At 31.3% G+C, this 25,903-nt stretch overlaps 3 protein-coding genes across 3 annotated transcripts in view; 2 read left to right on the forward strand and 1 right to left on the reverse strand.

Annotated features, from left to right (window-relative positions):
- LOC125067925 (phorbol ester/diacylglycerol-binding protein unc-13-like) overlaps positions 1-12,797 on the forward strand; it is a 39,681-nt gene extending 26,884 nt beyond the window's left edge. Inside the window, exons 6-10 of the mRNA XM_047676823.1 lie at positions 8,655-8,768; positions 10,679-10,794; positions 11,725-11,828; positions 12,185-12,270; positions 12,697-12,797. Coding sequence (XP_047532779.1) covers positions 8,655-8,768; positions 10,679-10,794; positions 11,725-11,828; positions 12,185-12,270; positions 12,697-12,797 — 521 coding nt within the window. The remainder of the gene's footprint in view (positions 1-8,654; positions 8,769-10,678; positions 10,795-11,724; positions 11,829-12,184; positions 12,271-12,696) is intronic.
- Positions 12,728-16,230, forward strand: LOC125067938. Its single transcript, XM_047676843.1, has 7 exons — positions 12,728-12,793; positions 13,152-13,350; positions 13,436-13,520; positions 14,059-14,238; positions 15,109-15,220; positions 15,376-15,443; positions 16,022-16,230. The coding sequence occupies exons 2-7, from the start codon at positions 13,184-13,186 to the stop codon at positions 16,097-16,099; spliced, it is 690 nt and encodes a 229-aa protein (XP_047532799.1). The 5' UTR covers positions 12,728-12,793; positions 13,152-13,183; the 3' UTR covers positions 16,100-16,230.
- Positions 16,231-22,328: 6,098 nt separating this feature from the next.
- On the reverse strand, positions 22,329-25,347 carry LOC125067937. The gene is made up of 5 exons (XM_047676841.1): positions 25,165-25,347; positions 24,684-24,875; positions 23,719-23,863; positions 22,886-23,019; positions 22,329-22,687 (listed from the first exon to the last, which is right to left on the reverse strand). Exons 1-5 carry the CDS (start codon positions 25,219-25,221, stop codon positions 22,472-22,474), a joined length of 744 nt encoding a protein of 247 aa, XP_047532797.1. The 5' UTR covers positions 25,222-25,347; the 3' UTR covers positions 22,329-22,471.
- Positions 25,348-25,903: the final 556 nt, after the last annotated feature.

Raw genomic sequence — 25,903 nt, forward strand, 5'->3', positions numbered from 1 at the left:
TCTAGACAAAATGAAATAGAGTCACACAGCGTTACTCTCAGAGTCAAGTATAATTGGACGCTTGAATGGTTGTTTTACGATGAAATGGGGGCATCTTCCGAGCTGTCGCGATGCCCTCCGTTCTAATTATACTTTTCTAAAGCCAGTTCTGCTACCTAGTCGGCCGGCGTTCTATCGCTTACAGAATTACTGACGGTCTATGTAAGTGTCTTAGTTGTAACATTAAGAGTTAAATCGAGTCATTGTTTTTATTTTTACTGTTATGTATGTATCCGTAAATGTAGATGTGTTATATATTGTCTCTTTCTATTTTTCTTACACGTCTGAGTTATTTAATCAATATAATGTAGTGCAGTATGTTGAACGATGTTAGAGCAAGCGCTATTATGTTGTGTCGTGTCTTTGACTGAATGAAACTGTATTTCGCAATGTGTTTGTTTATTTTTAGTTTTGAATAATTTCTTATGAATTTTCTTTTTATTTAAATTAAAACTTTTTACATTTTCTATGAGAGAATGTGGTAATTATCTCGAATAAGATTAGTCATGTATTGTATTCGTTTTGTTCATTATAATTCAATGTGATAGAAATTATCATACTGAAGAATAGACGGCCAAGGTTGAGAAGGATTTTAATTGTATTTTATATTGTGAGTTAAAAAATAAAAATGAAATCAATTGTAATATAAATTGGAATGTATTGTTTAAATTAAATTATAAATTAAATAAAAAATAAAAAGTTAGCTTCAAGAAGTTTTGACTTACTAGGGACGTAGAGACAGTTGCGTCTCACATAAGTGTTCCTATTACCTTGTAGACATCCAGACATATGAGCATTATTGTTTATAATCGTAATATTATTTAGTACGCTATATCGTTAGAATCCTTACATAGACGTGAGTGACAATACATTGTTTTTAAATCAATTCGACCAGCACTACGGTTCCTTTTTTTAATGTAAAAAAAATATGATTTTTATATAATAAAATGATAATTTAAAAATGATCCAAATTTAAATATTTTATTTATTTACTCAAATAAAGAAGACGAGATGTGATGTGACTCCATTGTATGTGATCGTCGGGATATTGACGTTGTATAAACCATTAATCTTGTTGTGTGTAATAATAATATTTACAACGTCTTACTAGCCTTTAAAACGACATATAGAGTGTTAACGTTTTGTTTAGAAATCATTAATCATAAGGACCAGTAAAATATCAAAATCAAAATTTTTATTCAATATAGATTGCATAGAGACAATAGAAATGTAATAACTATTTTATCGGGCGTGCGATTCTGTAGGATTTCACTTCATAGCCCATTCGTGATAGCCGATAATACTTGTATCATTAGAATTAATAAAGTCAGTGTCGCAGATAACATTCTAAAATTTGAACGCTCGCGTTCTACGATGAGTTTCGAGTTACGGAATACCTCCACATGTAAAATACTAAAAAAATTGTCACCGCATAATAACGTCGCACTCACATACTGTGTACGGAACGACTTACTATCTACAATTATGTATGCTGTTCCACTATGACTAGTATGAAGTATAACGATGTAAAATAAAATTCATTGAGAGTTTTATTAGAATTCAGTCGATATCGTGCTATGCACAGTCGTTTCTATACATATATTAATGTCAACTATGAATAGATGATTCGTTATGTAAAAATATAGTCGGAATAACATTTCTAATTATTCTCTACAATGAATCATAAAGCTGGTGTTAGGAGTGACATTATTGTCGTACAAGAGGTCATGATTACTAGTTATTATGATACAAGGATGATTGAAATATTTATTTATGTTTTAAATCATAAATATCTTTAATTATCTCTGCATGGAGCAAGGTCGATTATTCAAGATCAGTTAATCTATTGATTAATATTCCAACGGACGGCTGCAACCATGAATGTTCAAACGGCTGTGATTATCCAACTGAAAGGATTTAAGCGCATTATACGACAATAATCAACGGTTCTACCCTTGTAATTGACAGTCTGATGGGTATACGATACGTAAAGCAATATTTAGATACATTTGCGTTTCAGTTTCGTTATGTTAGTAAAACAGAAATTCAGTTACGCAATAATAATAATATAATATAACAATAATAATAACTTGACCATATATAATAATAAATATATAATCTTTTTATATAAGGTATGTTATGATTATGTTTGATGTTTTAGTAGTTTTTAGCGTTTTAAATTGTTTGTCTAGTAAGATAAAGTCATCAAGGAATATCGTTAAGTTATTTCAAAATAGTATGAGTTGTATTATACAATAATGTTCCAGCTGTAAGATAAATCACAAAATGTATATGTAACTATGATATACTACAATAGCTTACATTATGTATTGCTTTTCAAGGTGTACTTTTATTACGGTGGCGTGATTCAATACCATAAAATTAAATATTTAAATAATATAGTAATTTTATATCTATAAATAGATTCGAGTATTAAAATGTTAATATGTTGAAACTAAACGCGAGTTTATTAAGTCTTTCATCTCACTAGAAATTTAAACATGTACATTAAAGTAGTTTGTAAATTAATTTATTGCTTAATATTACACTTATTTAAATTAATTTACATTAAAAACAATTTGTTTAAGCAATGGTTAGTTGTACAATATGTTACTTTTAAATATATTAAAACAAATATGATATTAACGTGATTATTACTAGTGTAATAGAGCTTTCAAAAGTGTACTTAAATAATATTATGAAGTTCAAAATGTAACGTAAATTTTCACCCCAAATTTTATGATAAGAGTGTCAGGTAGGTTGTTATTTATTAGTGCTTAGTACTCTAGTAGCTCCTATTACACTTTTGTCACGCGATTTCTCGTTAAAAATAGCAAAAGCTCTTATTTAACATCGGTCCATTTTGTAACAACGAAAATATCGTTAGAAAATTTCATAGAAATTAAGGTGTCAGTTTTTCAACTTGTTTATTTAATTGTGTCGACGAAACAGAATAAAAAAATCAAATAAATTAACAACAGTAGTAATTTGAGGGATATTTCAAAGATTCAAAAACATTTTGTGAATAATGTTTATGGAATAGTATTTTCGACATATAGGAACATAATCTATATATTTTTCGTAAAATAAATTGCAACGTATCATAAATATTTGAAGTCGTTTTTAAATGTAGTATTTTTTTGGACACGCTGATAAGTAGTATTGGTCATATCTGAATCGAAAAGCATAGAAATGATGAGAAAACTGTCATGTTAGTTGTTTAAAAAATGTGAACCAGCCACCGAGACAATGTGTTTTTAAAGATTCTTCTCAGGTATTGTTTCTCGAGAACTTTTCATCTTTAAAGAAACCTCTCCCCTATTGAAAGAAAAGTTACACGTGTATAAGCTATAATGTTTGCTTAGTCCAATGTCTAAAACACTCGCGACCAAGTTTCCGAGTATTTCTATCAATTAAATAGTTCCTACATAGTAATCATGTAGATGAGCTTAAATATTGCCGATTTTTAATGCCGTTATATGAAAACAAACAAACACACACACACCACGCACACAAATTGTCCAACAAATTAACCAACATTATATTTAAGCATTTGCAAAATCAAAAAGACCACTAAATACCGTCTCCTTGAAATTTCAGAGAACAAAATAAATCATTGTGATTAATTATACTTTATGATGAAATATGTAAATTGTAGCCTTTTATAGAAATAAAGTCGCTGTAAAAAGTAAATTACATTTACGTCATCGGCTTAAAACATTTGCCCTGCGGGTATGCTGCTTAGCTTTATTTACATATGTAATTTATATTATAAGGAGTATAACTCAATAATTTTGCTTTTACTTATGCTCTTATAACATCTGTTGATAATATGCATCTTCTGCTTCCAAGAAGGTTTTTCTACTTTTTACATTTTTGACACCTTTGTAGAATTGGGTAGAATCTCATCCGAAATGAGCGGGTTTAGTACCAATGTTAACGTTATGTTATTTAACACTATTATAAGTAACAGTAAAAAAATAAGATTTCTATAAAGTATATATTTGCTAAAAAATCATGCTTATGCTTTTAAGAGATTTCTTCCAGTACAACCAAAAATGAATAGTCAAAATTCAAAATTATTTATTCAATATAGAGGCATTATACTTCATTATTGAATGAAAAGAAGAAAAAATAATCCACCGGTTCGGTAAGAAACACCACAGACCTGAGTAGAACCGGCAAAAAAACACAGAGATACTTTTCTTCTTTTTTTAGAAATTGTATTTACAATGTAATCTTTCATATTTCTATTTGAAACCGCCTGGAGGCGATCAATTCATTTACAAGTTGTGCTATCTACGAAGTCAATTATATTATAAGGGATATTGTAAAACAAATGTCTTCTTAGAAACAAACAAACGTTCCTTAACGTTTTTTCTCAATTGAAAAAATAATAACATAGACGAATAATTTACTCTTGGAAAAATCTAAATATGAATAACAATCTTCAGTGCTGAGCGCGAAATGAAATATGTAATTAATTTAGGAAGACGAAAAATCAATGGCGTTTGTGTTCTGTCTCATCTATAATTCCATTAATAAAACAAATTGATATTAATTGAACAGTTCTTACAATGTTGGGACTTTTTCATTAATAATTCGTTCGATTAGGTGCTAGTTATACTGTTAATGACACTACAGAACACGAGTGAGGTCATTTAATGAATCGTCATTATTTTGTTAAAACTATTGAGATATATGCTATTAATGGTAGCGTGGCAACTTAGACAAACAATAATATACTTTATTACTTATGACACTTAATAGCAAACACACCTTTAAGTACATTTATTCCCCTCGAGGGTTGAATTAAAAAGAGTAGCCTTATGTCTTTTCTTGGGGCATAAACTTATTTCATATCGTATTTTATCAAAATCTGTTCCAAGGTTTAGTTGTGAAAGCGTTACATACAGACATATTTACCTTTGCGTTTATAATGTTAGTAGTGTATCTACTACATATTAATCTCTTAGGGGTAGATACTTACAGATATAATTAGATTATTTGAATTATTATTTCCGTTATAAAAACTCTGTCCTACCCCGGGACTCAGTCTATCCCCATATCATAGTTCATCTAAATCGGTACAGCAACTTAGGCGTGAAGAGATAACGGACAGAGTGACTTTGTATTTATAATATTAGTAGGGATAGGGCAGCCCCTATCATTTCCCAGCGGAAATGCAATCTCAAATTATATTCTTCACACGCATTTTACTGTACTATTTATAAGCTCTAAATTTGTAAATGTAATGTTACAATAAATTTTGATTGATTGATTAAATAAATTTTGAATTATAATTATATTTTCATATTCTATATTCATATGAAAATTTGACTTCATTGTCCTCAATTAGCTGTATTACAGTAGCATTTATTATTAATACTAATTTACCATAATCGTACATAAGTGTGGTTTGATTTTTTAAATTTACGCAACAAATAAATTGTAATAGAATATTTAGATTATGGAAATGGTATGAAAATAAAGTTGAAAAAATCCAGTGGTTTCGTTTAAATCTTAATGGATCCGGGTTCAAATCTAGGCAAGCGCCACTGGATTTTAATGTGTTTAATTTGTGTTTATAATCTTGCTTGGCTATGAAGGTAAACATAAAGAGAAAACATGCATGGGTCGGATGCAAATCTGTCATATGTGTATCAATCAACATGCATTGGAGCAGCGTGGTGGAGTAAACTCCAAGCCATTTCCTCAACTGGATAGTAGGATTAGACCAAAAGTTATACATTTATAGGATGTTAAAAGTAACTGAATAAAGATTCAGTTTATGATAGTTTAAGGAGGCTAATATACTTTAAAATATTTATATGTTGTATATTTTTGAGATATAGCTTATTATGTCCAAGTAGTCGGAAGGAAAAATGTCGTTTCAGGCGCTTTCCAAGCGTAGACTGCTTAACTTATACTCTTTACACGAACTCCTTATACATAAGATTTGTAAATTGTCAAGATGTCTAAAGAAAAATCCGCAACAACATACATTTTATAGTCACAATAACTATTTTTATAACACTAAAGTTGACTTTTTCTCGTTATATTTATTGACTAACGTTCAATTAATAATATTATATTTATTATCAAAATAAAAAGTCATGTTCTTATTATTAAATTGGAGTTCAAACTTCGATTTTACAAGTGTTTAACAGATCATTAGGTTTCACTAAACAAAATTTGTAATAACAGTTTCTGTTGCGGTCGACCGCCTTATTTAACTTTAGAAACTATTTTAAGCGGTAGTTCATCATGTTTTCATTTCCCAAGCGATTTTGTTCGGGACAAACTTCTCCGGTACTCAATTGCATTGCCCGCAACTTGATGGCTTATTAGCGATATAATGACGAGGAAATAAATTAATTTTCAACAAATTAGGTCATGGATAGGCTGTAACAAGCCCTTATTTATATTATTAGTCTTGTTAAATTTTATTAATGGAGCATAATTTATATTAAAATATAAGACCAATGTAATCACGCCGCGGACGTACATACTGTGGAGAAAATGATTAATTAAAACATATGTAAGTTTCATTTTCTCTTTTTCTTTTTTCTTCTATTTTAATAGTTCAATAGAAGAACGCGGAAGTATTTATTATTAACGTTTTACGTGTAGTTTACAGTTCACTATAATTCATTGAAGATATAGCGTCAAACTCCATATGTCGCAGACGGTGCGTAGGTTTGAAATAGTACAGTCACATTCCGAAATCATCAAGATACTAGCAGGTTTTCAAGTACAGACATAAGCTTAATTTTATATACATTTAATACACATAAGAAAAAACTTAGTACGTGGATTTGAATCTGACATGAAATAAGCAAGTCGTTCAACCGGCTCTTATGTCTTTCTGGACTCTTATATATTCATTGAAAATAAAATGCATATATACATAAAGATATAACCAATGAAATTTTGTATTGAATATCATTACTTAGTTGATAACTGAACCTTTTTCATTTAGTCTTATAACAATTGGGGTCGAATCCCAAGTCGGATAAATAACTCTTATTTACAAAATATATATTGGTAGCTCGAAGTAATAAAGTCTTCCAAGGCACGGGATTGTTATTGTATATACTACATAACTGTCCCCGGAAAGCAGACATTGGTGCACTACAATGTCATCTTTGAGATTAATCTTAGTGGCCGATTCGGTCAGGTGGAAGTTTTAAGTATTTTGATACGGTCACTACAAAAATATTATGAATTTATGATAGTATTTTTGTCCAGCTTTTCAGTTTTAGAAGCAAACAGCTTGGGATGCATAATATATTGCGATGAAACAAGTATTCTTTGTTGTATAAACCGTGGAACGATACTTTTACAAAAGAATCTGTTTTACATTTTCAGTTTTTAAAATGACTCACAAAACATTTATGGGCTAACGATATTTTCTCTCGCAACTGTTACGGCACGCTAGGAAACTATGTAACTTTTTTAAGAAACTATTTTAGAATTTGTGTTGTGATTGTTATTTTTACTTATAATTCTAATGATGCATTATTTTTTATATTCAACTAAAGTACTCTCTTTGACCTAGAAATATTTTTTTAATAATCCATATTATTTTATGTTTTATCCCCTTTAATATGTTATATGGGACATTAAAATACCTTTTGAATATCATTTAAACTGGTTGTGTCACCAGATCTATAACCAATCCGTTCATTTTCTAGTTTTAGAAGTTCAGTTTTGAGTCAAAATTATAATATTTTTGTTCAGGTAATATTCTTTCAAGTATTTTTGAATGTAAATCTAACACCGGTTCGCAATATAGATTCTACGAGGGAAAACCGTCGTGAAACTAGCGGAATTGACCACAGATTAAGTTACCCGTGCCTGTATTATTTATATTTGTCTGTAATCTTTAAAAACAATTAAATTAATTTTATATCCTGCATGAAAATCAAAGAATACAACTTCACGCCTTTTTATCTTCTTTAAAGTTTTTTATAGAATAATGAGCTTTAATAATTAATATTTTATAACAAGATTTCTGAATATACTTATAAGCCAAGTAAAAGTTATTTAAATAATAATAATATATACTCTAACGTATAATATCAATCACTATATATAGAAATTAGCTTTCCACCAATAACCACTATATTCCAAGGGGATATCCTTATTAATATAGCCTTTGTCCATCATTAGGTTTCATTCTAAAAATTGGTGAAATAATTTATTAATCACTCTTAAATCCAACATATCAACTTATTTATAAAATGGAGACAATATGCTACGTATTTGTTTAGTTTTCATTTATATACGTATAGATTTACTTGAACAACATGTCGCTTTAGTTCCGTTTAATATTGCGTGTAGGGCAACCATTATGATGACATGTAATAGTTCAGAGGGGTTTCCCAAAATAATACATCATCTTCGTAAGCGATTTTGTTTTGTTCATTCTATATATTTTTGTTCGCAAAAATGTTTTTGTAAATCTCGACTAATTCAATTATTCCGAGAAAGATCAAAACGAACGCTGTGTCAATAAATATTTATTTTTTCTAAATGATTGGTGATCATAACTTTATATATATATATAAATATTTACTTTCGGAATACTTAAAATGAGCCATGTGTTCCAGATGCGGAAGGCACCGGAGGCGCCGATCTTCAGCGCAAGCTGGACTTGCTCAACGGCGCCCTCGATGCTGAGCGGGCGGAACAAGCGCGCCGACAGTTGCAGTACGTGGCACATTGTAAGTGTAATCATTATTTACAACAAGTATTATTACTTATTAGAAAAAAATTAGTTCATTTTACATGATTTTTTTACAAATTTGTATTTAAAATACTAATTTGTAGTACACTGAAGTACTGTTCTACTTTCGTTGGAACTTTTTTTATGTTAAGGGATGGATTTCAATCAGAATATGTAATTATACCAGTATTGAATTTTTTATCAATTTTTAACTTATTTAATAATTTTTGTGATAAGTGTATCGCCAAGAGACATTTATATCAAATAAAATCAATAATATACTTTAGAATGCTCTTATATACTTTAGAATTGTAAAATAACGGTACAAGCACTTTTGTATCGTTATATTACAAGATTATATAGAGCGTAAAGTACCATTACTTCGGAATGTAGAAACTCAGCTCATAGTTTTTTTCCACCAATATAATCAGATAGCTATGATACTCAAATAAAAAAAAATATACATATTCATTATATAATATTTGTGAAACAGTTTTATAAGTAATTATTTCAAATTATAGTTTATTTTAGTGGTAGAAAAGTTTTCTAAAAGTAATAAAACTTATCACTTTAATAATGACATAAATATGATTTAGTTTAGATATTTGTTTTTTCAGCTCAAGAGATTCATATAACCTCATAAAGTTTATCCATGTTTTGCACATTCCAATATAATGTGTTTCAAAATGAATGATATATGAGCGTTTTGGGATAACGGATGATTTATTAGGCCTAAAATACATGATTATCGCATTACAGATTTTATTTCATAGTAAATAATAAAAATATATTTTTCTAAAGTGTGTATTTGATAACGTTTTTAATCAAGAAAGTGAGAGTTTTATCTGAAAACCCGTTCGTTTAATATTGCTATCTCGATCAACCTAGAAAAGCCGTTGAACCATTTTATTATTAAGATTCAGGATTTATTAAAAAATATATTTAAAATAATACTTTTTTAAAATGAACTGTTTGATTTTTTCTTCATTACAGTGCTAATAACGTTGTTGATCTGTATAATAATAAAAATAATGTACTAATTAACTAATCAATATGTTACTATTATTTTATTTTTTAATTTAATTTTATTATTTGGTAATAAGAGACGAAAATAAATGTTTTAATGTCTATATAACGTATCGACATTATTTTTCAAATTGTTTATGTTATGGTATTTTCTTAGAAGTAGAAGTGAAAATTATATTGAATTATACTTCATATAATCATTTTCACGTAAGTATTGTCACGAGTTACACCGAAATTTTTTTAGATTCACATAACTTTGTGTACCTTTCGATAAAAACATAGACTTTTTAAAGATTTTTTTAAATTTTAAGTTGGTATGGTTATATCTTATACAACGGGCGTATATATGATTTTATCTCTTGGCATATATTCCTTCTTGAATTTGTAAATGTATAATTGCTGTTTTCTAAACAATAATATGGAAATATTCGCATAAATAGTATATTGTTACTGATTTTTCTGTAGATACTCTGGAGGCCTACAAATTTATAACGTATAAAGTTCTTGTCTGGCTATTATAGTTTTGGCAGCGTTCGCTTCCAAAGAATACGTCAGCATTTTAAGACTTATCTAAAAAGTACGCAAAGTATTAAAAACTATATAGCATATAGTTTTGAATCTATGTAGAAGCAAAAATAGATCAATCTTATATTTAACTATATTTTGTTTAAAATACGTCGCTGAAGTCACTGGTTCAACTGTATATATATTAAATTTAATTTTACAATTTGAATCTATTGACGACATCATAAGTAATTCTGCATGTGTGTATGAATTGAGCGTGGTACCCACTAAAACGGGCCTAAATATAGGCCCTACAAATAGTTTGTAATAATTTATGTGTTGTCAATAAAACATATTTTCATTTTTCATCTTTTACAGCGGGTTACTCAGAAGATTCAGACTATACGTCGGATCTAAACTACCCGGTCGGCCAACACGCTAACTGCAGCGCATCGCAGTTCAGAAGCGCCGCGCATCAGATGCATACTCCACAGGTTAATGTTGTTTTTAATTACATCAAATTACCTGCTAATTAAAATGTAGTTCAGTTGGACGAAATAAATAAATTGAGTAAAACTTTTATAAAAAGAAACATCTTGTTTTGGAGTTGAGTCAAAAAAAGAATGCGTTTAAAATTTATTTTTTCTGAACTGGTTGGATTTTTGATAAAAACTATTATTCAACTACTAAGTATTTCGATTAAATATATGTATATGTCGGAGAAATACACACCACTAACTCCTACAACTAACCTCCTCTACATCATCATAAGTAGTTAACAGTTCTGTGGGCGTCATCGGGATTGATTGCAAGCACACATATGTATAAACTGTTTCGTAAAATTTAATGAATGTTTCATAATATTTAATCGTTACAATTATTACTTCACAGTTACTAATATAAGATATTAATCAAACAGCTACAATAGAGTAGGGTTCGCGACACCGATCTATCTCTTTTCAACAAGATTATTATTCAATATTAACTTTTCGCTTTCCGCCATATTGTTTATTACGTACATTTCCCGCCAAAACGTTAAGATGGCGCCCCGACCCCGCTCCAAGGACTGTCTTCGACTCTGATTGGTTGTGACGTATTATGCAATATTAGTAATTTTGTATGTATCAGTAAAATAGGACACAATAAAAAACGTATTTAAAAACACAAATAAAATTTAAGAAATTATTTAAAATTTTGACAATAAACAATTCCGTCATATCCTCCGATATATGTATATTACAATAATAAAAAACTTTAACTGAAATATGTAGAGTATACAATTTTAGATATAAATGCTACTATCAAAACCCGTCTAACTTGGCCTATCTATCTAAAACGAACTTCAAGACTTAAGTAAACAAAATAAACATGTTTAGTTTCAATTCAAACAAATGAGTAATGTATCAAAAATATTTTCCTTTCAGAGGTCTTTGGAGGCATCTCGTGAAAACTCTTATGAAAGAGATGAATATCACCTGCACGGCGATAGTGACCCTCTCTATTACAACAGCCAGCCTAGGACTAATAGGTAAATAATTAGATTAATATATAATGTTCAATGATAAATTGCTTGGTGGTGTAAGAAAACACCGTGAGGCTACTAGTGTACAGTATTCGGCTATGAATATTTTATCCCTATAGCTTGGTGAATATACCATCAACCGATACTGTAGTAGTGCTTTTGTATAACCACTAACTAACTATTAAAATCATGTATCACCCGCAAGGCAGTTTTCGTGTGTGATATATAAAGTTAAATCAGACAGAATTTCACTGGTGGACCGAATCCTATTCTTTAATGGAATTTTACAGTTTTTCTGATTTAAAAGAAGAAAATTATATCAATAAGTATGTAATATTAACAAAAGGTAAAAATTATTTCAGAATAGAGACGTGGTCGCAGTTGCACGCACAGGCGAGTGTGGAATCCGCTATATCATGGCGGACGGCGGCAGATTGGCAATCTGGAGGTAAATGTTTCAAGTTATGGTAAATACAATTGCATACACATCCATCCATCTAAAATATACGAAATCGATTGTTTTAGTTGAATTCATTCCAAAGATTAATTGATATGGTTTAATAGCATTTCCATAGTTATATGTACTTTTTTAATATTTAATGGAGGAGGTCAGTCGCTATATTTTCTTCATGTGGTGTAATTAATAATAATTTAACAATTTAAGAAAGTCTACGAATTTGGTAGAGGTTTTGTAATTTTGTTAATTCGAATTTTGACTCACCATTAAGCCATTAACGGGGAAGATTCCGCATGAAGTTTTTGTACTAGTATCAGCTAATCATTTAAATTTACCAATTCCACGTTTCTACTACTGTTATCGACATAATTATATTTGTTCATATATTTTTAACTATAAAACTTTTGGAATTTTCAGAGGAGCAGCGAAGGCCGAGTTTAGAGCGTCAGAATACGTTATATGATGACAGCATAGGATACGGGTACGACTCATACACCGCTAGTACGCACATTAGGTGAGATCATTTATATATGTTTCTTGAATAATTACGCCCAAGTTATATATTCAAATGAGTTAAGTTCTATGGTTACGTTACAAAAAGGTCTTGAATGAATTCCCTGATTTCCCTACCTCCTAAAATTCGTCAAGCTGTATACTCATACATACTCTTAAAAGTCCGCATAATATGTATATTTTGTGGACTTTATCGTCTTTAGTTTTTTTTTAAGCTGTGAGCAATAAAGATTAATTTAAAAAAAAGACCATATGGACACTTGTGTCATTAATAAATTCAAAGAGCCATTATTACTCTTTAAATGGGTGTCGATAATGACGATATATTTCCACATTTTAAACGGATTTTTTTTTACCAGGGACCATTCACATATATCGCAGCAGGCCAGCTATGAAGAGTATTATGACTCAAGTAGCTACCAGTACCCCGCGTATCAGGCGCAATGGGAGAACCGTTACTTCTACGAGGAGTGTGGTCTCACGCCCACCGAGTATGAGAACATCGTTAACAAACGTCGTTCCTCCGTTGTACAGTTGCCTCAGATGCCGCCTAAGCAGGTACGACGCAAAATGTTTGAAGGTTTTTAATTTTCCGATCGTGAAGACTCACACAACAATAACTAAATCACTTTGGTTGTTCTAGCTTCCACCGTCGTCACGATATTCTGATTACAATGAGATGGCGCCATACAGACCTCGGCCGCGACGTACAGCCGCTAGTCTTCCAGGTAAGATATACTTTACTTTGTATAAGTTAATTAACTTATTTTTAAACGTGATGTGAATAAAGTGATAACTAAAAATGGAATCATAATCGTAATATTTAGTACTAGTGGTCGCCCGCGGCTTCGCTCGCGTTTGCTTGTCATGTGTTAGGCAAAAAAAGTAGTCTATATACTTCCTTGGAGTTCAAGTTTGCTTCATACCAAATTTCATCGAATTCGTTTCATTGGTTTGGCAGTGAAAGAGCGACAGACAGACAGACAGAATTACTTTTACATTTATAATATTAGTTTAGATAGTACAGATTAAAGAATTGTAAATTCTTACCTAATGGTCTTTAGGACCTGATATCAAAAGAAACCCAGCAAACTAATTTTACATGAATATTGAAACAGTACATACCAACAATAATAATGTTTAATCAATTATTTGGACGTGGAAGTGAATTTGAACAATATATTAAATCAAACTCATACTGAAGAATTTCCAGTAATATAAGTACCTATTCTAGTTGGAGATATTATTAATTTCAATGACTTATAGCAACACCATCATCAACGCCAAAGCGTGGTCGAGCACTGCCCGTACCACCGGGTAGCGAGTCAGGGTGGGGTCGTCGTGGTCGCCGGCTGCCACTCCCGCCCGCTGTCACGGCGGCGCGCCTGCCCGCAGTCCCCGCACCGCACGCCCCGCCTGCGACCACCCACGTGCCTTACACACAAGGTGACTCATCAAAATATCATCTAACTCTTAGATGATTCTGGAGTTAAACATATATTTTTTTGAAACAACCATAGCTACAGGGTTGAATTAGTTTCCGATAAATCAATCAGCAACTACAATAGGTCCTTTAGGGCGCATTTTCATTGGTCGATAAGGCCCGCATTCGGGGTGCGGGAGATTTCTGTAACGCATGCCATAGGGCCCGCAAAGAGTTTATCGTTTTCACTGGTCGTCAGAGCCCGCATACGGGGTGCGGGTGATTTCTATAACGCATATATAAATATCAATATATGAATGCGGATATCACCCGCACACGTTTAATCGACCGAGTTATCGACCAGTGGATTTCATTGGTTGTTAGCTCGCATGCGGGTACTCCCCGCAATCGGGCTAACTACCGACTTATCGACCAATGAAAATGCGCCTTTAGTTGTATTGGCTTAATAAGCTTGTATGTGCTAGTCGACGATTAAAATATATCCTTTAAGTATTTAAAAATAAACTTAAAATAAATAATTATTTAATTTATGTGAGCCCAAGGGGTATTTTGAGTTTTACTTGAGTGCAGCAGATTAACATAAGGGGCATTTCTTGCATTTTGTAGAGTACCTCCAAATATCCAGGCCTTTAGAGTTGTTACCAAAAAGCCTATAAGACTATTTAAAAAAAAAACTATCGTCATTAATATTCAAGCACATCAGATTAACTTAAGGTGGGTAAGTAATTACTAGATGGGAATTCCTCTGATAGTACGAAATAAACTTATAGATATGAGGTCATCGACATACTTGTAAAACTTTTGTAATAGTCAGATAAAAAATATTTAGTAAATAAATAACAACTACTTAAATGTAAATTATGTTGTTACAGAGCCCGCAAGAACGGTACCCGATGTTAGTTATGGTTACGATAGCGGTGGTTATCAGCCGCAGTTCCAAGACACTGCCAATGATCAGTATCAAGAAACCAATTACAGTACCGGGTATGTGTCATGTGTATTATTTTTAGTTTTATTTTGTCTGTATTAATTATGCTGAAACGCTTTTTAATCTTAAATCTCATTTTTTAATTAATTACAAAATAATTGTAATGTATATAATATATAAAATTACAATTGTTTACTTTTCTGTTTTAAAGTTATGATGAGGATGGAATGCAGCCTTTCTTTGATGAGACACCTCATGCGACACCTCCAGCAGCGACAGGTAGAGAATATTATTAAAACAAATTGCCAATGTATTGTAAAATGTTCTACTACTGGCACCCTCTCCGGTAGAGGAGAATGTTAGGAGCATATTCCGTCACGCTGTTTCAATGTGGATTTGACAGTTATGTAGCTAATATTTATCTAACATATACAGGTGTCAGAGTAAGAGATAAATTATAAATACAAATTAAGCACATACAAATTCAGTAGTGCTTGCACGTTGAACCCATAATCTTTTGAGCAACCACTGAAATGTATGGCTATGAAATGTAGCAATTTTAAAGCTTTTTCCGCTTAATTATGAACTATATATCAACATAACAATTTAGATTTTGAGAAAAACTATATTCTATAAAAATATATTTATAGAAACTTCATGTCATAATTTATCAATGACATTGAATGCTTCAATGTCCTTTGATAAAAACTTCCGTAGTACGGTCAGGGTTACTCTCGCAGATTCATTTGTTAATCAGTTTATTATTGAATCTTCGTTTAACACAATGTCACTATTGTTTAATAAATTTTATGACGAATTTATACATTCCATTTTTAAAAATCTGGTTAAACTTCCAGCTCAAAAGACGACTTGGGCGGAAACGGAAAGTTCAACGCAATTTTCTTATCCAGTTACAAGTGAAGAAGAATCTGTGATACCTAAATCAGTGCCATCAAAAATTCATTCATATAGTCAACCGCCTGTAACTACTAAGCAAGATGTTTACCATGACCAAAGTTATCAGCAATATGATACACAGTATGAAGCGACGAAACAGCATCAAAAATTCGAGCATCAAGATGCGAGTTATCGAGATAACCAAAATGATTATTTAGATAAAAAAAATGGTTATCAATATCAGTATGATGATCAGTATAAAAATGAACAAATTTATCAACAAACTGAACAACATCAACAGTATCAACAAAAAACCGAGCAACAAGAGTATCGAATGCAACAAGATGTGCAACAGGAACAACAACAGCAAAATTATTTTAGCGAACAACAACAGTATCAAGGAGAACAGTATCAACAAGAACAACAATATAATCAAGAACAACAATACCAACAGGAACAACAATATAATCAGAATCAAAATTATCGACAGGGCTTACAATATGAACAACTAGACCAAAATAATCAATATCAACAGCAACAAAGTCTACAAGAACCTTATGATAAATCACAACAAGATTATTTTGATCAACAAAAACAACAGCAGCAATACGACCAACAAACTCAGCAGGAACAGCTCCATACATTACAATATCAACAACAACAACAGCAGCAGCAACAGCAGCTGCAGCAACAACAACTGCAGCAGCAGCAACAACAGTACAATCAACAACAACAACAACAAAAAATACCCGCACAGCAACTTCAATCGACTGTTTTAACTGGAGCAGCGACATTGGGTTCATTAGTAGCGGGGGGAGCTAAAAAATTAGGTAGCTTTTTTGGTGCAGCTGCAGCAGCTGTTGCCGCTCCACCAGCAAGCCAACAGCAACCACCTGCATCAATATCAACAGCTCCTCACACACAATATCAATCTACTATACCATCCGTCACGCCATTCACGAGCACTACAACAGTTTCCGCCACATCATCCGTCCCTGATGAGTCATCAGTTCCAGTGTCCAGTGTGACTACGTCAGCACCAACGTTACCGAGGACACCATCACTTAGAAGACAAGAATCAATACAAAGACCCTCAGTGCGTCGAACACGGACTTTACCTGATGCTCCAGAGGATTATTCCACGGGGAGCTTCGATGAAAGTGCCTACGAGGACGAGTACCAAAAGACTGATATCGATCAAGTAGATCGCGATAGGACATCCTTAGACCGGTTTCGTGATGATGATTTAGTACACGAAACCATCCAAGAGGATGTTACAGAAGAAGTAAAGGCGACAGAAGAATCTAGTATACAAAAAACTGCATCGCCTACCAAGACTATTGCACCAGTCAGAAAACCTTCTGTTGATAGTTATCATAGTCAAACGCCTTCCGTACTTGATCGAAAAACTTCACAAAGTTCTTTTATTTCGCAACACGAAGAAAAACTGACAATACCTACAACATTAGAAGGTAAGATGCCGTTTTTTTTATGTTACTTAATATTGATACAAATATAAACTAATTACTATAAGTACTTAAAAATTGAAAAATAATAAATTTTGAAATGATATTTGATCAATTCTATGATATATTTTAAGATAGAAAATATTAAAATTAAAAAGTAAGGTTTGTTATATTTATATTACTAAAATTCATATAATGCAAACTACTATGTTATGTATATACATAAATAGCATTTTGGTTTTAAACCTTTATAATAAATAATTTTGTATTAATATTTATGATGAATAATTATTATGTAAGTGAAAATCAATATATTTTTAAATAAGAATACAGTAATCATGTATATAAAATTATTTAAAAGATTTAAAAGACATTATTTATTTATGTAGAGATTTAACATATTATTTATATAATAGGCACAAGCTATAATGAATTACTGAATGAGTCTAATTTTTAATGTAATTGCGATTATTTTCATTCTACCATTCGGAATAAATTAGTATATTTATTTGATGCAATAAAAACCTCTATGTCCGAATCTAATGAATAATCAAGTTCTATACAAAAAAGAATGAAGCCGTCAAGTTAAAAACACACAAACTAACTCTTAACTAAACTTTAGTAAGTTTACATTTGATATTGGATATTAGAGATATTTTATTTAATGTCTGTTCTATTTCAGAACAAATGCAAGATAAGTCAAAAGTAACGTTTCAAGAAGAACATCCAACTTATCACGAAGTTCCCGAAGATGATGGATTCCAAAGACAGGAATCGTTCGATCAGGACGCGGAATATCCTGAAGACCAGGAGCAGTATCCTGATGAGACATTTACAGAAGACAAGTTTACCGATCAAGAAAGATTTGACGAAGCAGATGAGCAGTATAATGAAGATAGTGTTTTTAACGAAGAGGAACAAAGACACGAGGAAGAACAACTGGAACAAATGGAGTTCCAGCCGGAACAGCCCAAACTTACGCCGAAGCAGAGGTGGCATCGAGCGTACAACAAGATTGTGATGCAGCTAAATGTGAGTCCTTTTTTCTATTTACCGACGAATGAAACAGATTATTTTTTAATTTATTATTTTATTTTATTTTATTAAACAACACAAAGAACTTTTTCAAGACAAGGTTCAAGCTTAACAAATATATGTTGTTTTTTATATATCTGTTTTAATCGTCTATAATTTTACTTATAAAAAAATTATTTTATGCAAATGGAGAATTAAGTTGTTCAGTGTCTAATGTTCTGGTTAAGGTAAGTTATATTGTTTTAATTATAACGAAATACATGTTTTTAATTTAAAAACAAAATTGCCTTAATATTTATTCCATTTCAAAAAATTTTTAGTTTAAAATTTCGATGTCTTCTTTCTGACGTATAACGTGCTAATTCTATTCAAAATATCTGCTAAGAAATATTGAAATTCTACAGAGATGTGAATAGCTTATAATCTTGAATCTGATGAAGCAACAAGACCGTTACTCTGTGATAGAATTAATTCAGTTTACGACTGTCTGTGCCCCTAATCAAGTTCATACATATTATTGAACTTAATCAACTAACGTCTGGCACCATTGGTGTCCAATTTACACTACTGCTTTTATATAGTCTGTGTCTTAAACTTTTATGACATCTTTAATTTAACGCGATTCTTAGATAACGAAATATGTTTAATTAATAACATGTAACTATTTTTATAGCACGATATAAGTATTTCATGGAGTTTTTGTTTGTTTGTTTACATATTTTACTATATATTGTAAGAATATATCCAAATAATATTATCACTTACAAACTATAGTGTTTTAATCCCGCTGTGAAAAAACGTTAGTGCGCAAACTACTGCTGGGAAATGGGAAAATGCTGTTACGTTGCTGAACTCTTAATGGTTTGACCTTGCACATAACTAAAGCTTTTCGAAACACAAAGGATAGGTCTGTAATTCGGTGAGGCTATCGTCCTAGCGATAAAATCTCTTATATTTATTATTTAAGAAAATAATATATTTTACTTATGTTTGTTTGTTTTTAGTATTAATCCTAAACTTTAAAATAATTACTCATTTTAGGAAATTTTATCATATTTTTTATTTTTATATAGTAACAATAATTCTTAAAATAGAAAGAACATTACATATATTTAGAAGATATTCTGAAAGGTGACATTCTTTATCATAACGAATGTAAAAAACTCTCGATCAAGGTGAACTGGATCTAAGCTGTCAATAGTTTACCTCTCTATACAAAATTAAGCATAATTGATATTAGGTTAGTATGGGAGCGGGACTGATCGAGCCCAAATGATTTATCTTGTCTTTTATCTATTTTATTTCATAGCTATATAAAATTAAGTATTCTCATGAGTTTATTGCATAAAACTTTGTCAATATCGATATATAAACGGAAGTAAACATTACTATGTCAAATTAAAATCTTTTGCAAGTATTTTTTATTGTTCTAAATATGGTATATTAAATCTTCAAAAAATATTATAGAAAATTTTTGTTTATAAAAGAAGCTTTAAAAATATATTCTTTCATACACTTGTTGTATAAAGCCTTACATTTATCATCACCTAAAATGTTATTAAGATTTCGTAATTTAAAATACGAAAGGTTATCAGTGAAGATTATCTTGTTTTGATTTTAAATTAAATAGAGTCTTCCTTTGAATTTGTAATTAATTAATTATTATTACCCTGTTTTCCTTTATATTAACTTTAATAGGTAATATTTTTGTATTCAATTTAACTCACTCGTCATTGTTCCAACCGTCCCGTCGCCTGTTGGCTAAGTGTACCTCCCGTAGTACGGACCTCCCGCTAAGTCCTATGACGCCTTTGAACCCAATTACTTTATTAGTTTTATCGAGTTACTCTAACCACGCTTACACAAATCTACGCACTCTCAGTCTGCAAACAGACTTTGTATCGTACGCACATCAAGACAGTGAAAGTAGAAAGTAACTAAATACTTTCAAGTTAAAATGAAAACGCTATAAACTATGTTACCGGAAACCTGCGAGGACGCGTTATCGCTATCCTGCGGGCGACCGTGGCACTAATGATTGCGACGCGCGCGCACCTATCAGCTATTTGTATGCAAATTTTTATTACTTCAGGTGTAAACCTTCAGTCTTAGTGTAATTGCTGCTACGGTCTGTGCTTTGTAAACATAAAGTATATTGACTCATGTCTCAGCGACCATGGTTCGAAGCAGGAAATGTCAAGCGGTCAGCGAAGCTGATGTGCGCTGCGATGCTTTTGCGTCAAGCCGTAGTAATGTTAGTGGCTCTCGTTTGCGGGTTCGCCGCGGGTCAAGTTTGACAGATTTAGATAAGTTACGATGCAGTGCCGGTTCGAGTGGTGGCGGGTCCATCGGGGACTTAATGAATATATTCAGTGGTAGTGCCAATTCCGTCGGAAGTGATACATTGGTTGCACGAACAGTTCCCTTGGAGACGGTTCGCCGCAATATGCCACCGATGTCAACGCCTCCTCCTCATCCACCACCATCCCCGCTTATACATGTGTCTCGACCTGTAGGTCCATTGACTATGGCGCAAAGAACTCTTAGGTTCAGCAGACTTTTGAAGTATCAGCCTTCTTCGACTGATGTTGTTATATTGCTGGTAAGTTAGTACATTTATTGTTTGACGAATATGTCTTTAAAGTATTTTACTTAATGTAACTTATAGTTATAGTATGTGTGACATAGTTTTACTTTTTTTCTGGTGAAATTGTAAACTGTACATAAATTAAAGTATAATCTAAGTACCGTGAATCAACCACCGCTTTTATCAGTAGATACACTCAGCGATGCATACCAAATAGGTATAATTTTATCTATAAAACCTCTTTAACAAAACATAGCCTTACTAAACGCTTTTTAAATATACTGTTTTAAAAATATTATCTTTTGATGTTTCACATTTAATTTCAAATCGAAACTAGAAAAAAACATTAGATAGTTAGCTATATCAGTCTGAAATGGAAAGAAACGAATTCGATTACTGCTTGGGAAATACTTGGTTTGGCTAATAAATTGACTTTTGCCGTTCTCAGGCAGTAACAAGAAATATCGTTAAAATGATAACAATATTTATTAAGAATACAGACATTACAACAAATGTATACATGGCATACAAAGATTTAAAGGGAAGGTAAGGGTGGAAATAGAGGTCAATAATAAAGTTATCATATCAGTGGGTCATTACTAAAGTAATAATGTGTGATGTCGTCAAATCGCTCCACACGATATTCAGTGAGTATGACGCCATATTGTATTTCTGGAATTAAAAGCCAATATTTATGTCATTTTTTATAACGTAGTTAATTGGTTTATTCATTTCATGTTAGGTATTGAGGGATTGTGTTATTTTTAATTCCACCTGCAATTCGACGTCGACATATAAAAATTTTACAGCAAAAAACGTTTTGTATGCGATATTATAAATATTGTGCACGAATTTTATTGAATTTGCATCGGCAAAATGCAGGATTCATTGGCTTCAATTGAATATATTATGAAGAAAGAATCTGCATTAACTGACGTGAATTATTTCATAAATGTTCAGGTTCCATTTTTATTTAAATATATCAATGCAAATTGAATGGATTTAAATTGTCTTTGGCGATCAAGAGTTACGAAATTGTTAATTATGTAATTCTAAAATATTCTTCCGAATTTAGTACGAATTAAAAACAAATAGTATAAAAGTATCACTTTAATAAAAAATAATGTTACTTAATTACAAAAACTATTATATTTACTATTATATTAGTTATTTCGTATTTCTGCTTCCATTCAAACGTTATTAATGTTTTAAAATTTATAGTTCACATCTTATATTCCTTCAATTATGCCTATACGGAGATTACTTAAGGTGATCTTTTAAATTAAGTACTATGAAAATGTTTTAAGCAAGAAAATAACTTTTCATGCATACTTCTTCATGAATTTCAGTAAATACTTAAGTTTCGGCATCTCAATGTTGTGAATGCATCTATTGAAGTCTCCAATGACTTTGACGGAATGAGTCATCATTCGCGATATAATGTCCTTGAGACAAACACTTAAATCGGACACTTCTTTGAAGCCATGTATCGCGATTTCTGCCATCACGACGGGAAATGGTGACGTTTCATATAAAAACTGAAATAATTTTTTTCGGAGTATTATTCATTTATAATTCAATAATTTTTAATATTATTATATAATAAACCTTTAATTTAACTATAATAAAGCCATGCGAAATAGAAAAAACAAAATGTACTATATATTTTTGTATAATAACATAATATTTCTTATCATAATGTTCACTAAAAATAAATTTATCTAGGTATTACTTACCACTGTCCTTTCAAGGTCTTGACTTTCATGAGAACAGTTTCCTCCTACTTGCTGCTGTTTCTGACATTCGAATAATTTCGATGCCGAATATTTCTTCAGATTTTCCAACGTTTCAAAATGTACTTGTAACTTTTCTGTAATATTAATGAACTAAATTAGTTAAAGTGAAGGTTCTGAGGTAATATCGGAATTCAATTAAATTTATTCTGAGTAATGTTTCGTTTAAATGTAATATATTTCGAAAATGAATTTATAGTTTTAAGCTCGATAATAATATGAGTCGTGTACCAATCCAACTCTAGGGTAGGAAAAAATATTAAATAGTAGAATCTATATACTTTAAATGGCGGTCTTATTTTATGATAGAACGTTTATTGTGACACTAGAAATGAACTACGAGTGGAAAATGCACTACAAATACACTATGAGTGAAAATAGTTTCACACTGTCAGACATTATTATTGTACAAACATAGTATTGTTTCCAACACATCCTGCGCTGTCTCAGGCGGAAAGACATGTACGAAGTAAACAAGGAAGACACCGCCAAAATAAAACTATGAAAAGTAGGTTGAGCATCATATCTGTCAACCTGAGATCGTCCTGTAACTATGAGAGGAAACATGTCAGAAATAATTTATTTTCTAATATATATGAAATAAATTGCATTTTAGTACTTAGAACCTTTTTGACCCCGTAAGTATTCTGAATTTAATTTCATCTCAAGTAATATTTTAAATTATAAACCCCCCAAGGAAGAGATAGAGTTCTGATTTACTGTACTTGGAAACAGTTTGTAGTTAGGTTGTTAGGAAACAATAATATTTATCGCACCTGGCAGCCGCTGTACTCGTTGATAGCCCAAAGCTAGACATAAGGTTACGTTCTCATCAGCAAGCTGCAAATTCTCCCCGAGCAGTTTAACAATGCTCTCCTTGCAGTAAGTGCCGTTGCGGGGTTTGCGATCGTGAATTATTACCTGAAACGTACGTAAATCAGGTGGAGATTGCACAACTGCTACAAATTCTAAGCGGCTTTTTGCTGGTGGTGGTAAATTGGTGCCGCTTTAAATTAGCTTACCGAACATATTGCTCTGCATAAAAAATATACAATATATAGTCTAATTTTAGAAAGTTATAGCGCGTAAATGTGAAAAATGTCGAATCTTAATTCGCTGTACCACTGAAAAATTTACAAGGGCTAATTTACAATGTTTCCAGCCTTCTAAAATGTGTTTTGTGCGTCGACTTTCCTACGTAAGAGCTCTTAGAATGTTGTACCAGTGTAGTTGCCGACAGCTTGCTCGTGTATATAAGTCCTTAGGCTAAGAGGCAGACTGCCGGTTAATGGACCGTTCCTATTTCACATTTCTCTCTTTTCTTTCACGAATAGACCTCAATTTTTTGTTTTACAGTTGTTTCGTTTGTTTAATTAACCTAATATTTTTGAAAGCGAAAATTGAGTCCAAGGCGTTTCGATACTTAAAATTGTATATTTAGCTAAAGAAGATTAATATTTTTTCCTAAAAATATCGAAAATCAACAAAAAATCTTACACTAAAAATTAAATTGAAAAAAAGAAAAAGAATTATATCCTGGTAGTAGTCGTTTAGATAATAGAGTATATAAGAGTAATTATACTAGTTCAGTAGTATAAGAGGTTTAATCTAATAGTAGGGCATTTAAAAGCCGGTATTTATTTTTCACTAAGGAATATAACAACGTCGATACGATAGTTAGCGGCGCATTGACGGTGTAAATAGCGTCATATATTATAAAGTCAATTAATAAAATACTTACTTGGAAATACATAGATATCTGTTCCAAGTAGATAGTCATGTAGTTTATTGCTTTGTCTGCTTCATTTTTCATGAGTAACTTAATCTGTGAGACTAGGGTGTCCATGTCTTCGCGAGATTTTTGAGTTCGAACCTGGATGTCCGCTATCAGCGTTCTATAGCCATTTATGAGGTTATCCTGGAAGTCTGTCGTCTGAAATGTTTTCAGTGAATTTATTAAAGTGTAGCCCACATTGTTGCACAGAAAAACTGTTTGTACAATTAATTCTCGCCGTCTTTATATGCCATTGTAATCGATGGAACTTGTAACAATGTGTGTTTTCAAAACAAATAAACATAATAGCCTTTATTATATGATGGAAAATTAATCGAAAATTCATATTTAAATCATGATTTAAAGAAAATAATAGCTGACTAACAATTAGTTAAACTTATAATTTAAGTTTCAATTTTAGTTTGTAGGTTACAACCTACTTACATACCTGTATCGTGATGACGACAAATGCAGCAGAGAGTAAAAAAATAATAAAACGATTCATCGTTCGTTTTCAACAATTCGCATGTCAACTACACACACAGAACATGCTAATTATTTCTACACGTTAATTATTTCAGAATAATTCACAGACTTATGAAAGACTTTAAGTTTAATATTGTCAATAACTTCTAAGTCTTTATATCAAAAATATAATAAATGAATTGCCGTTGTATGTTTTGTAGTATCAAATTGCTGATCGCTTAATGACTGCACATTTCTGTTCCGTCTTGTTTTGCTTCCAGTCTCTGATCGAGCGATTGATTGTTATCATTAGGGCTTGACATACTGGCGTATTTTAAAACGGAATTATACACGTTATTAAATAAAAAGAATTATAATTTGCAATACTGATAAATCCGTTGCTCATTTTTTTTAGAGTAAAGTTATTTTGTGGGGCTTACAGCAGAGTGAACTGACAAAATCGTCACGTAAGGAAAAACTCTTATGCCCCCTTCAGGCGACCTTTCCCTCTTTTTCTCTTTCTCTTTGTCTCTATTACATACAGTTTTGTTTAATATTAATTAAACTCAATTATAGTTATTAATTTAATTCAAACGAGATTTTAATAACAATTTGGAATTATTTGTCGTTTAATATTGTAGTTATATTATTTAGAAAATATATCTCTCGTATGAACAAGACTTTACAGTAGAAATTCTATGACGATTATATATACTTTTCAT

The sequence above is a fragment of the Vanessa atalanta genome, chromosome 12, assembly GCF_905147765.1.
Source record: "Vanessa atalanta chromosome 12, ilVanAtal1.2, whole genome shotgun sequence".
In the NCBI taxonomy this organism is placed as follows: domain Eukaryota; kingdom Metazoa; phylum Arthropoda; class Insecta; order Lepidoptera; family Nymphalidae; genus Vanessa; species Vanessa atalanta.

What these genes read in the sequence shown, in the direction of transcription:
- LOC125067938 (XM_047676843.1), top strand. Translation starts at nt 13,184, where the DNA reads ATGAAGAGTATTATGACTCAAGTAGCTACCAGTACCCCGCGTATCAGG. An exon ending in GAAACCAATTACAGTACCGG is followed by an intron (nt 15,221 to 15,375) that starts GTATGTGTCATG and finishes TCTGTTTTAAAG; the next exon opens with TTATGATGAGGATGGAATGC. An exon ending in GACACCTCCAGCAGCGACAG is followed by an intron (nt 15,444 to 16,021) that starts GTAGAGAATATT and finishes TTAAACTTCCAG; the next exon opens with CTCAAAAGACGACTTGGGCG.
- LOC125067937 (XM_047676841.1), bottom strand. Translation starts at nt 25,221, where the DNA reads ATGAATCGTTTTATTATTTTTTTACTCTCTGCTGCATTTGTCGTCATC. An exon ending in AGATATCTATGTATTTCCAA is followed by an intron (nt 23,864 to 24,683) that starts GTAAGTATTTTA and finishes CGTACGTTTCAG; the next exon opens with GTAATAATTCACGATCGCAA. An exon ending in AAGACCTTGAAAGGACAGTG is followed by an intron (nt 22,688 to 22,885) that starts GTAAGTAATACC and finishes AAATTATTTCAG; the next exon opens with TTTTTATATGAAACGTCACC.